The sequence below is a fragment of the Astatotilapia calliptera genome, chromosome 23, assembly GCF_964374335.1.
Source record: "Astatotilapia calliptera chromosome 23, fAstCal68.1, whole genome shotgun sequence".
Lineage (NCBI taxonomy): Eukaryota > Metazoa > Chordata > Actinopteri > Cichliformes > Cichlidae > Astatotilapia > Astatotilapia calliptera.
In genome coordinates this window covers 48,312,005-48,326,234 of record NC_137443.1, presented here as the reverse complement: position 1 = coordinate 48,326,234, position 14,230 = coordinate 48,312,005, and the positions used below count along the sequence as shown (strand labels likewise).

At 40.4% G+C, this 14,230-nt stretch overlaps 1 protein-coding gene across 1 annotated transcript in view; it reads right to left on the bottom strand.

Annotated features, from left to right (window-relative positions):
- pudp (pseudouridine 5'-phosphatase) overlaps window positions 1–9,338 on the bottom strand; it is a 41,158-nt gene extending 31,820 nt beyond the window's left edge. Inside the window, exons 1-3 of the mRNA XM_026159552.2 lie at window positions 9,179–9,338; window positions 8,480–8,698; window positions 4,548–4,777 (exon numbers count right to left, since the gene is read on the bottom strand). Of these exons, the coding sequence (XP_026015337.2) occupies window positions 4,548–4,777; window positions 8,480–8,698; window positions 9,179–9,242 (513 nt within the window). The 5' untranslated portion in view covers window positions 9,243–9,338. The remainder of the gene's footprint in view (window positions 1–4,547; window positions 4,778–8,479; window positions 8,699–9,178) is intronic.
- Between the last annotated feature and the right edge of the window lie 4,892 nt (window positions 9,339–14,230).

Sequence of the window (14,230 nt, the reverse complement as noted above, 5' to 3'; positions counted from 1 at the left end):
TGTTTACCTCCTACTCTCTCCCTCTGTCTCATGTCTCTGCCGCTAACCCCTCCTCCTCTCCTCTGTCACGGAGTGGGAGCCAGGGAGTGACGCATCATCATTCGTTATTCCACTGAACACTCTGTCGATTCCCCTCTGAGCCGCAGTTTCATATCTCATCAAGAAAAATGCCAGCTCTAACAGTGGCTGGCTCCAGATTAAAAAAATCAGGTGCACCATGCCACAGGCAGGCCTATTTGCAGCAAAATGCTTTAAAGGGAGAAGAGTTAGCGATGCATCTATTGGAAGCCACAAATTTCCCTTTAAAATTAGACCGTAAATCCCATTATTGCTACCTTTCTGAAAGGTTTCTGTTTTGTCTACACTGTAGTTTTCATATTATCCACAACCTAATTATAAATGTAGGGTGTGTTGTTAAAATGGCTGCGACGTTTTATTAAAGCTAAGAGTTATACCTTCATGGATGATGCACCTGCAGAACGTGAACATCTGATGTGTGACGTGGAAAACTAGTTTACAACCTCCGTTTACACACAAGTGCTAATAAATAAGTGTCTTACTTCAGCACATGAATAGCCAATTAGACTGGCAAACTACACATTTCCTAAATAAATATTGTATAATTTATAGAATAAGCACATTTCATTAATTTACTGCATCATTTCTTCTTCTGCAGCAACTTCTGGAAACTGTTTACTCCTTGCAGTGGGAATGTGTGAGGCTCCTATTGGAATAAAGCAAAGACAAAAGCAATGCAACTAGATATCACTGTTCAGTGAAAACTGGGTCATGAGGAGAAATGCTGATTAAATAAAAGCAGGAAACGATATGATTTGCAGAGTGAAACAACACAAACACTGTTAACACTTATGCCGGGCACAGCTGCGGGTTTGAAATTCTGTCTGACAACATAAGATAAAAACTTTTGATGAAGGCAATAAAGCTGCCACATTAATCCAAAGTAATTCTGTTTTATTTTTAATATAAATCATGTCAGAAACGGTGACGTCAAGTAATAAACTGTAACACAAAAGTGATTGCATCAAAATACATTTCAAAACCAAATCAGGCAACAGCAGCCAATGTGCAGCCACGTCTGGATCGCACATGTAATCGGCTACATGTGTCCGAATGAGAGTCGTGTGCCTTTGAGATGATTCGGGGCTTTAATGCCCTCCATCCTGGAGGCGTCTACACGGTGACCATAGTGCTCTGGTACAATCACTCAAAGGAGCGTGGCACGCTCATTTTACATGTTGCCTATTCCATCCCCATCAGCTATTTTTAGAACTGGTTGAATAACAATGTCACTGACTCACTGCTAGAAGTTTGTTATTTACTCTCCACTTTCCTCCTACCTGCTGCCAACGTTGCTGCAAACGTAACACAAACTAAATGCTCACAGCAAAGCTCTTGTTGACGTTCATTATCAATACACTATTCATCTCTTCTACACAAATCAACAACGCGAACATGATAAAAACACTGCATGTAATTTTGACCCCATTTACTCTCAAACTGACACAGACTGACACTCATTGCTGGCTTATTGCAACTGACTGCAAACAGTTGCAGACCTGGTTCATTCTTCAAAGCAGGGAGCAACAACATCACAAGCTGATTGCACACCACAGTTGTAAAATCTTCATATATATAAACTACAGGACATGTATGCACACAGTTCAGGTTTTCATAGTAGAATATGTAGCGGAAGTGAGTGGTTACAAGTGGCTACAGGTTACAGTAGCCAACCAACAAATGCATAAAGTGCACCCACATTTCACTTCATAGAATGAAAATGTTTGTTTTGTTGTTGCTTTCGTTTCATTTGCACTTTTCATGTTTCCAAGCCAACGGTGTCATTTATTGGTCATTTCTATAAAGCCAGGAAAATCATTCAAATGGAGAATTATTTGCATTAGTGTTGAATGTGATGAGTAATGTGTGTGGGCATCTGTTAATAAGAAATATTTCACATAAAAGATTCTTTCCACATTAAAATGCAGTAACCTCTTCAGGCTTTATGTTCCAAGGATATGTTGCCAGTTCAACGTTTGTTCCTGGCTGTCCTGAACAAAAGTGAAGACAGTAAATGTGCTAGTTGAAGGCAGGGCTTAGAAAAGGGCAACATCCTTGGTCTGATTCACGACAGTCAAAGCAAAAATCTGAATAAAATCCATTCACAAGCAAAGGACAACTCCGTTTAGACTCAGCTTTAAAGTGTAGCAGCAGAATTACCACTGAGTATCCTCGCGTACAGCATGGGAGCGATTTTAGAAGAAACAAGTGAAGAACAGCATCGTGCAGATGCTGACAAAGGGTAGTAATTTCAACATGATAAATGAAAACTTGTGACAGAAATCTAGATGCTATTACACAGCCTCCCCAACCAGGAAATTCAACCCAGCAAAAAAGACAAGACTCCTGTTTCCACAGGGAAAAACTGAAGTAAACTAAAAGTTGGAAGAGCATTTCCTCAGTGCTGAAAGCTCCAGGGTTCAAAGGTGACATTCAGCTCGCATTACTTCCACCAGTGTTCCCTCCAGTCAGCAGTTACAGAGTCCAGTATTCTGGGTAAGTCTTTGTAATAGGGTTTTTGTTCCATATGGACTCCGTGTGTAAAGGCCTGGCATGTTCCTGCATCTCTGAAAGTGTTGGAGTGATTGTTTTGGCTGTGGTCACCTCTCTGATCAAGGTTCCACCTCTGGTGGCTCCTGGTACTCCAACACCTCTTCTATTTTACAGAGGTGACTGTGTCTCTGGGACCAGTCAAAGCAGTAGGAACAGTCTCTGTCTATTTGTCCAAAACCAGTGCTAATCAGAGAGGAGACACAGAACCATCTGATTGGTCGAGTTAGCTAATACAAACAGCAAAAGCCTTCATGTAACCTCGAGGTTATCTGCTACTCCAGCAGTGTCTGTAAGTCAATGCACGCTTCAGCTGAGCACATATTCTGTGATCATTATCATGCGCCTTTCTGAGAAGGATTAAAAATGCTGCTTAGGTTTACTCTCCAAGATAAATTTTTATGAATATGTACGTAATATTGTACCTACATGAAATGAAGGGTTCATGGCTACAATGAACATCCCTGAACACATATTGAATCGGTGTAATAATCAGCAGCAGATTTAACGTGTGGTCTAGAGTGAGAGTGTTATCATAAAGTAGGTCAGCTCTCACTGTTATTTGGTTCTTTTAGGGAGATATTTGGCAGCTATTTTTGACTGACTCAACGCTGCAAATGGCTTCCAGAGTGCCTGAAAATATATCTTAAACAGCCCATGAACCCTGAAAGCTTCCCACCTTTGATCAAAGTGCTGCAGAAGATGTGTGTGCCTGTCAGTGCAGAGAGCGGCTGACATTAGGTCCTGTCTGCATTACTGCAAATGGAACACATTAGCTGCAAATAAAAAGGCTGACACACTGGCAGTTAAATACAACTAGATAAAAGACTCACATTGTGTGACTTACTGTTGACTGCAGTTCTACTGCAGTACTGAAGATGCATCTTTCATCTCTGGGATCATATTTTCTACATATGACTTTCATCCAGTGTGTGGAATCAGCTCAGCGTTAGTGGACTGTGCCGAGCACACACGTCCTGTGCCAACGTCTCCTCAGTAGCACCATTCATTTTTAGCATTTTTCAACTCAATTGAATTTAACTGTATTTACACGGCACCGAATCACAACAGCAGTGTCCTCACACAAAGGTGTTGCAGGAAGGAGGCTTGAAAATATCAGTTCTCCCTGTTTCAGCATTTGATGTGATCCTTTGTAAATTCTTTTTGCAAAGCAGCCCAACAGTGGTTTCTGTTGATAACCACTGTTTATTCATTTATTTATTTAGTTTGTCTCTCAGTTTGAATTTGAGAACTTGCAGTACAGGAAATCCTCTGATGTGACGACGTTTCAGTGGATTGTTCTCGCTCGTTACCGTGCTCTACATCCTGAAATAACTCTTTATGAGACACAAAGATATTTGTGCCAGAAGCAGAAACATCTTTAAAGATCATTAAAGAGAAGAATAGCGAGTTAGTGAGTATCAGTGCCTGTCTGTGTGTTTTCAGTGTATTAGCAGCACTGCGGACACACACACACACACACACACACACACACACACACACACACACACACACACACACACACTATATAAACGCACTGGATCAAACATTTCGAGGCAAAGCAGACAAGAATGTTTTTCTAACTGTAAAGATTTTGTTCCACCTGCTGATAATAAATATCGTTCACCTGCACACAAAAATCATCTCATTAATAGAAAATCATGTTGCTATTATCTATTACATGAAAATCTAAGACAACTAAAAATTATAATAAGAGGACAAAAACTCTATTTTTTGAAACACTGTTTTAATATTAATTATTTTAAATAATATTTCACTATCTAATTATAAACGTAAAGAACTTTTGTTTCCTATTTTTGAAGAGTTTTGTGAAAAAACAAAAACAAATGTTACAAAATAGATTTTTGTTACTTTGATCTCGAATGCTGCGAATGACGAACAGACGGTGCACTCCTCACCTTCTCCGGAGGAGCTGGGGGATTGAACCGGCCGGCACACACCAGGAAGGAGTCCGGCTGAGGTTTGCCATTCTTCACATCTGGATCGTCACCCAGGACAATGTGATCAAAGACAGCGAAGAACTCTTTGTGTTGACTCGTCTTCAATTTGAACGTCATGCCGGCTGAGCTGGTTGCCACTGCAGTGGGGATTTTGTGCTTCTGCAGATGACGCACAAGTTTCTCCACACCTGGTGGTACATGCGTTGCAGAATTAGTCTTAATGTAGGAATAATATACTGGTTCACCAATTTACAGGATAACATTAAAACATTAATTAACAAAGTGTTTTGTTAATTAAGAAATATTCCCAACATGTATTCCCCTGCAGAGCATAACAGTCATTTTTTCTTTTTAAGTTTGAAATTTGGACTTCAGGTTGTGCAGGGGAAGAAATGTGTCTGTTTGATGGTTACTGAGTGGTGATTTAATGCGTTTCACATGGATAATTTTTACCTGTGACCTATAAAAAGTGCTGCCTTCAAGAGCACATGAATTTATTTATACTGTTTTCCAGTTACTGAGAGATGTTTCCTGCCCCCTGATGTCATATACAGGGATGCAACAGGGACAGACGCTGATGTGGAAATATTCAGAGACCTTGTTGGACGAAGCAGTGTGGTGCTGACTGTCACAGTGAGCTTCAAAGGCAGGTGTAACCAGGCCCTCTGCATCCCAACATTAACAGTTATTCTGATTGTTTTTCTATTCCTTCAGAATTTTCCGATTGCTCCTCGTCTCCTGCTCTGGGATGTCGCACTCGAGCTTCAGCTCAAGTGCATCAACTATAATCATAGACGAGGTTCCTAACAAGACACAACGAACTGAGGGTGCACGTGACGCAACATCAGCTAAACAGCTTGTAAGAAAGATGGTTTTTCATGAAGTTCCCAACATTTCACTCAGAAAAGCTTTTAACACCATGTTTTTGTTGCTAGTTGAATCTGTGCTAGGAGGTGGCGGTGAAGGAGTACTACAGGAGTACAACTGGAGTACTACAGGAGTACCAAACAACACATGGCACAAGAAGACAAATGGTTACCATCCTGGTGGCTCACCTGGTTGATAATCGTGTGTGTATGTTTCAGGGTTTTGTTTTCATATTTGTGCCGCTGCACAGCCTTTGCCTACATTTGCCTACATCTCAGACCCAGCTGAAACAACACTGGGAGTGAGAATGACAACAGGTGAAAGCAGAAATCCAGTACTTATGATCAAGTACCTGTAAGGGATACTTTTATACAGACTTTTATATATGTATTTTATATATGTATAAAATACATATATATGTATATATGTATTTCAGAAAGACTGAGGTTCATGTGCAGAAATCCAGACATCTGTGTGCTCTTAAAGGCGTGTAGATCAGAGCCTGACTTTTCTGATGCACGTTATTTTAAAACTCCGCTTTAGTTTTCAGTCAAAACACACACATTACAAATTCAGCTACACTATGATGACTGAGAAACAATCCCCTTGGCTCCAGACGTCTTTATTTTATTGTACGAAACTTGCCCCAAAATTTCATTTGCTTTTGAATAACATTCATCTGGTATCACTTTTCCACACGCGAGATCTGCACAGAGCTGAGGGCTAAGGTATATGGCACACTCTCACAGCTCACTGGAGATCATCTAGGAATGGACCTAATTCCTGGTTTTAATGAGTCGTGCAGTAAACATCATTTCTGTCGTTTGATTGAGAGCAGTGATTCTCAAACAGTAGGATGAGCCTAAGAGGATCATGCATTTCTCCAAGAAACAATTCAAGTCTTTATATTGTTTAAAAAGAAATATTAAAAGTATGTCCGTGTTTGTAATAACGACTGGTCTGATATAATGCATGATCAAACTGCTTTTTGAATATCTCACACAACACAGAACAGGACTTAGTTTGGAGAGAGCTGGTAATGGTTTGTGTCATGTGGGGAACATCCCACTGTGTCTGGTGACATTATTCCTGCAGCAGACGAAAACTGGAATTTGTTGGTGTTGTTACTTCAAATAATGAACGTCGTTTTCTCCCCGTCTCCGACTGCAGGTATGTCAGTAGATTTATAGCATTTGATTGCTGAGCACCAAAACTATTGAAACACTTGTAACCACATAGAAACTTGATACCTAAGCATCCTTGAATGATCCATTACCCGTGTGCTGTTGGCCCTGATTCCACATTAGTCCTTATTTTCAAGAGAGACCTGGCACATGTGGACTGTGTGAGGTCTGAAGTCTTTTAGAAACAGAAACAGATCACGTGCTGAAAAGCATCAGACGGCCAAAGCTTATCACTGGGAAACCTTCACCATCAAACGAAATGAATGCCAGATCAAACGAGCTGTTCTCAGCTAGTCGAGTTAAAGTTGATAGTTTTGATTATAACGCTGCCTCGCTGCAGTCTTGACTCTTTTCTGCCAAATACTTTTGGGAAAAAATCTTTTTTCTTGTGACAAACTGCTCAGAGAAAAGGTTGATGACCATGGTCATGCACTCAGTACAAAGTGAGGAAGGTCGTATGATTCAAAATATTTGAGTTTAAATTTCACAAACCATTTGATATTCAAACAGTGTTCAGGTGAAGCTTTGTATTTTATACCTTCGTTTACGGTGTTTTCATTCAGCTGTATTAATGACTGCAGGCAAAAATACACTTTTATTTGGAAATTTATTTGTTTATTGGAATTCTTATTCATTTTAACAGTTTTCAGTGTTGACACTTGGGGGAGTGAAACTAGCAAGAAAGTAGCTCTGAGCGCAGTTATTTGTCTTCTTTTAGTGTTATTTTAACACATTTTTGTGAGTTAAATAACAAACTGGCATTGTGTTAAATATTTAACTATTCTGAACATGTCCGTTTACATCTGGCTCTGTAAACCCTGAAAAAGTGTTGAAACCAACTCTGTGAGAGTTAATTCAACACTGAAACAAAAATGCATTAAAGCTCTTGTGTAACATGGGCAGTGTGATAGGCTCCGGTCTAAGAAAACACGGGAGAAGTCATCCACTGGTCAGAGTCTGTTTGGCTGTGATTCAAGCCTCTCGTGCCCAGTAATGGATATCATGTTTAATCCACACAAAGCAGAAAACATGTGATCAAAGTTCTTCTTGTGTCACTGTGGGGTCACATATACAGTTGGCAGAAGATCAAACCTCTAGACCTAAACTGGAGTCCACTCAAACTAAACTACTTACTGACATGTATAAAAAGCTCCAAGATTAGCAGAGTCCCTGCTGTTCATCCACTCATGAACATCTGTCATGTGTTGACCTGCAGCTGGACTAAGCTCTGCCCACTAAAGCGATGTTTCCCTGTTTAACAATGACCGTCAGCAGCACCAGCCTGTAAGAGCAGACAAGGAGCGTCTGTGAAAGGTTTCACTAAGCCTGTGTTTAGTAGCATTAGCAGCACAAATGAAATCCTGTCTGCAATAATTTAATTATGACACGGCTTTCTGGATGAAATCCAGGGAGTTGTTGGTGTATGTGATTATGAACTGCCAGTGTAATGTAACACAAATGGACACGTGATGGATGCGCGTCTGTGTCTGACTTCTAATGTTCATGCAGGTGTTTACAGGTGTCCAGCAGCTATCACACTGGATGAGAGGAGCCTTCGGTCACAACACTTCCACACACTGGTATGATTCACACACAGAACGAGCAGCACTCCTACCTGAAGATCCACAGCCTACACAATACCCAATGAAAGGCAGTTTAAATTACGTGTGTTTTTACTGTTTGCTATTGTCCCGTTTGGACGCTCAGTTTCCTCCTACAGGAGACAATAAAGTAGCCTTAGCTTAGCACAAACAGCTGCATCTTACTGCTGTTTGTCTGCTCAGAGAAAGCTGGAAAACACAGTAACTGATGTCAAATGTCAGGGTAAGTCAGATTTACCTGGCATGAGTTGAGCAGAGGGAAAGATCTTTTCTTGTATTTGTCTGCTTTCAGCAAGCAGCTCCTCAGCTGTCATGGGGAGCTGCAGCCTATCACGGATCATCTGGGCAGCATCCAGAGCCTTCTTCCCCATCACTGACGTCTTCACGTCCCATGTGTACTGCTTTCCAAACCGGTCACATATTTCCTGGAAGGACACGGTGTAAAGTCGCTCGGTGTCTACAATGAGGAAATAAACAGCTTTTACTTAAATGTCACTGAACATTGTGTTCACCACAAACCTACAGGTACACAAACAAACGAGCACATCTGACCTGATGACATTATCAGTGTTTAACATTCATTAAAACCCATTTAAAACAGGCCAAACGCCGGTATCATCTTAGGCAGAATCATTTGCCAGGTATAAGTAACTTAGTTACAGAGTCTGCGTTTAGTGGTAACACAAGTTTACTTACACTCGTGTAAAGACTGGTTTGTTTTATGGTAAACAAGTTGATAGCACAGACTGGTGGTTTAGATTTGTGCCGAATTCAACATCACATATATAAAAACGTTACACGACACATCAGTAATGTTTTTCCACGGGCTGCGGTGGACCGGGTCTTCACCAGACTCGAACACGACTCGAGTGAATGAATGGATTTCAGCACTTAAAACACAACATCACCAGAAGAAGATAAAAATGCGTTTCAGGACCTAATAACAATCCATCCATGTCAAAAATGACACGGTCCACAGGTTTGTAGCTGCCGTGGGACATGTTTCACTTGTGACTGTAGTTCCGCGTGCCCGGAGCAGGACAACCAAAACTCAGCCAGATGTTCGCGTCACGAAACAAATAGCGGCCAAACGCGCGTTTCCACCAACGTCCCCTCACAGACAGCTGCCACACGGTTCCTTGTTGTAAACATCTGGTTATAAATAACAAGCCTTTCTGCATTGCTCTCTAAATAAAATATTCGGTCTTCTCATGAATACTTTTTCGATGACCCAGAGCAATGGATTGTGGGAAATGAAGTCCACACGAACCTTTTACAGCAGGGATGTAAAATTGATGCCAAAATTGGGACACTATGTTAAAAGTGAGGGACTTTAACTAATATTGACTATATATTAGATTTACAGCTTTTCCCACTGATATAAACCTGCCACGACTCATTCAAAAGTAATAGATAACAGACAGAAATCTTTCTGTTTTTCACTTTTCATCAGTTTGTTATTTTCAGTTTGAGCTCAAACAGCATGGTAACAGACTCCTGTTGGGATTGCACTTCCTTTTATTCTTCTCCCAGACTGAAAGGCGAGTTTCACTCATCCAGCCCGCTTAGAATGAAAGTACGTGCTCAACCCGATATCCTGACACAGTGTGTAATAGACACGCTGGTCCACAGTGTCCGTTCACGCTTTGCCTCTTGAAAACATGAAATGTAGAAGTTGCAGTTTGTTGCAGTAATCTGACCCTGGAGTGTACTAATATGTTTTTGCTCAATACCGACTTCGTGGCTTTAAATATATTATTTCCTCCTGCTGGTAGCGCAACTTCTGCACGCCTGTCCATTTGACACTTCACGGTGGACCGGTGTCACATTTTGCTGTGATACTGGGTTGATGTGGTCCAGTGGCGGAGCGTGGGGGTGGCTTACTGGGCTTAAGCCCGGGTTGTTTTGTCAGAAGCCCGGGGTATTTTGGGGTGTAATTTTTTCATAGTTAGATGTCTGGCTGACAACTGTATAAAACAAAAAGTACACACAATAGTCGAAGCACATAGTGCACACTGTGGGAATTTACGACTGTGCGTGAATCCCCCCTGATATTGGTATGATCCGAGCTCAGGCACTAAGCGACTGAGCGAGGGGGCGGGGCAGCTGCCGCCTGTGAGTGCGCTGTTGGAGAGACCGAGCCAGCCATACTAAGGAGAGCTTAAGTTTGACCAGGTACCAAAGAAAATCATTCGTACCGTACAAATAATGTAAATATGACGGTGCATCACGAAAGATTGATATCAAACTGATCACTTGACCAATATTACGTTATTGCTCTTCAAGTGACTCAACAAATGGCGAAATGAAAAGCCGAACAACAACAATGCTGTTTCTTTGGAGAGTCTCAGCTTACATGTGTGTATTCACAGCTGAAACCAGATATTTACACTTTATGGAAAACACAAGAACATTTTTTTACTGTACAACCTCATTTAGAGTAAACTTGTTTTGTTTTGGATAAATATTGAAATATCTTTTGAATTAGTTAAATGTCAGAATAAAGAGAGACAGAGCTTCTATTTATCATCACTTTCATCAAATGTAGGAGTACATGTACACTAAGTTTATTGTTAATTAATAAGAAACTCCAGACGATTCCATTCTGAGCTGAAGAAGCTTCTGATTGGTTCGTAGAGTCCATGGGAGTAAATTGGTGGCACAGCTGTGGATGCATATAAGGCAAAACACAGAGCCTGTTTCTGTGACATGGGAACATCAAGAGATGTCAACTAGGGCTGGGCCATATTATACCGTTCACGGTAATACCGGTATAATGTTAGGCAACGATAGGAAAATGAAATATCGCGATAGAATGGGAGTAAAACGCACATGCGCAGTGCCTTTGTTTTCATACGCACATGGCCGATTGTTGAGTGAAACAAATGAACCAGAATTGGTTTGTAAAAATGGTGCAACTTCCGTGATGTGGAACTGGTTTGGTGTTTGTCCATCAGATACACAACAAAGCACATTTTTTTGCAGAACATGCAAGCGGCCATTGTTATTGTCGTATTTGTCGGACTAAGATGCTCTTAAATCTGGGAGTAATCTGGGTCCTAAACTCCGTATACTTCAGGTCAAACAACACTGCAGCATCACTGAGAGTTAAAAACTGTCTAAATTCTTTCATCTTTAATAAAACGATCAGCATTGCTGCTTTACCAGGTGTAACTATGAAGTTTAACTTCCAGGCATCCATGAAAACAAAAGTTATTACATTTAACGGAGTTAGAAGTTAGCAGGAAGCTAGCAGGAAGCTAGCGGAAGTTAGCTCGCTAGTTTCGCTAGTTACCTAAGCATGATATAGCATGTTCTGACTGAGAGATTTCTGAAAAAAATCAAACGTACAGCTCTGCTATCACTTCCAACATAAATGAAGACGGGAAACTAAACAGCAGTGACGTTTGTAGGGTTACTGAAGTTGGGCTAGCTGGTATATAATGATGTGCTACGTGATCGCTAGTGACACAGCTATGTTAGCATAACATAAACAGTGAAGCTGGAGGACGAACACTAACACTTTTCCACTTATAAAAGTTAACGTGAAGGTTCCTCATGGTTAGAGACAAATGCAATCGCATGGCAGGATGCTGTAAACGGACCAAACTTCAGTCAGGAGAACAACTGAGATAATCCATCCACAATACGAGGTTAGTCATTAATATACTGCAACAACATGGGAATAGAGCAGCTGCCAGAGAATTCAACATTAATGAATCAATGGTACAGAAGTGGAGGAAGCAAGAAGAATGAGTTTAATAAAGTTTGATTTATCTGACTGCTTTGTTTCGCTTAATGTGCCTTATAATCCCGTGCACCTTACGGTCCGAAAAATGCGTACTGCACACTGCAGTTTAATGTTGCAAAGCACCTCTTTTTAACTTCAGTGGATATTATACATGGTTATGCTCAGGATATGTCAGCCCATTTCTACTGGAAATGCCTTTTGGTTAAACTTTCAGCAAGGAATTTGCATTTGCACTGTTACATTTTTATAAAGCTTTAATGTACATAAAAACCAGCTTCTTGTTTAAGTGAAAATAAATGGAAGGTTGTCTTTTTGCGCTAGTAATGTTGTGGAGTTGTATTTTGTCTCGCATCAATTATATCGTCGGTTATATCGTTATCGCAAATTTTCAAATATATATCGTGATAAATATTTTTGGCCATATCGCCCTGCTCTAATGTCAACCAAAACAAACACCAGGAACAGAACTGTGGAGCTTCATAAGTGTGGCTCAGTTTGAATACAATTTGGTGCCATTTACAATTAAGAAATACAGACAGTTTCTCTCTTTACTCTTAAAGTTAACAAATATGTTTTTTTATATTTATCAATCTAAAAAAAATAAACTTTTAGTCTGATTTGATGTTACAATTAAAAAAGTGTTTTTATCTGAAGAGTAAATATGTGGTTTCAACTGTATATTTGATGATTGTCAGCACAAAGAGAGAGAGAGGAACAGAGAGGGAGATGGAGAACGAGGACAGAACAGATGAACAAGAGCAGGTGAGACACGCATGTTAGTCAAATGGTTGTTTACCAAAAGTATCACCGTATCATAGGTCCTCATGTATCTCGTGTTTCTTTTTAGGTTTGTTACTTTTCAAATTCTACATTTATTAAGTTTTGCAGCTTGTTTGCACAACAAGGATAAATAATTATATAAACTTTTCTCAATCTAAATATTGTACTTTGGTAGAATTAAAAAATAAGTGTAGTGCAGGTCTATGATGATTTTTAGTGCTACTATCATCTAGTTCTGATTCTGGTTCTGTCTTGGTTAAGTCCTCAGTAGTCCTGATTTTGAACTGTTGTAGTCCTGTTTTAATTCCGGATCAGTTCTGGGTCTGGTTGAATTGGGGATTAGTCCTTGTGTCTTGATACAGCCCTGACTTTGTTCTGCCTCGCTGCTTAATTAAAAAACTAGTTTAAGGTGTCCTGCATATGTGATATTTATTTTTCCCTAACTCAAAACAGAGCCAATTAATTTTTCAGTCATTTCTAAACACCCCCCCCCCCCCAAAATAAAATAAAATAAAATAAAATAAAAAATCCCACATGCATACTACCCTTTAGGGCTAAGCCCCGGGTGTTTCAAATGTCTGGCTCCGCCTCTGATGTGGTCCACCAGGTAAAAAGAGTTTGACTTCACTGTGTTCCTGTTCCCTCAGAAGTCACGTGTCTGAACTCAGAACTGACATCACTTCTGAGTGAAGCGTGCTCCAATCATAAGGACTGAAAGGAAAACGGGATTTATTTTGCTTCCTTACGAGGTAGAGTCATTCATGCATCACTAGCAATACCGAGCAATTCAGCACAGTACTTGTTTTTTGTGCTTAAAACCTCGGCTGCAGACCAATCATAGAAAGAGCCTGATCCATGCATAGTTTATTTAGTGTGTCAGGAAGACACCACAGAGGCACAACAGATTAAACGTTGTACAGTTACTGTTTACTTCCTGCCTTCTTGGATTGCTAACTTGGAGTTTTTGAGGCTGCCCCAATTTTCCGAGTTGGAAATCAGACAATCCCGTTTAAAATGCCGACTTTCAGCTTAATCTGGAACGCTTTCCTCACTGATCTGACTGAATGCAACAGATTTCCCCACTGATTGTGAGGCTCATGCTCAGTTTTTTTTGTGTAATGTATAAAAAATAACAACTATGACTAAGAAAACAACAGAAATAATAAGATTTTATTACTGCCTGTGTTGGAGGCTCCTTCTGGATCAGAGGTTTGACATTGGCTGTATCCCATTTCAATTCAATTCAATTCAATTTTATTTATATAGCGCCAAATCACAACATAAGTCGCCTCAAGGCGCTTCATAGATGCAGAGAAAAACCCAACAATCATATGACCCCCTATGAGCAGCACTTTGGCAACAGTGGGAAGGAAAAACTCCCTTTTAACAGGAAGAAACCTCCAGCAGAACCAGGCTCAGGGAGGGGCGGGGCCATCTGCTGTGATTGGTTGGGGTGAG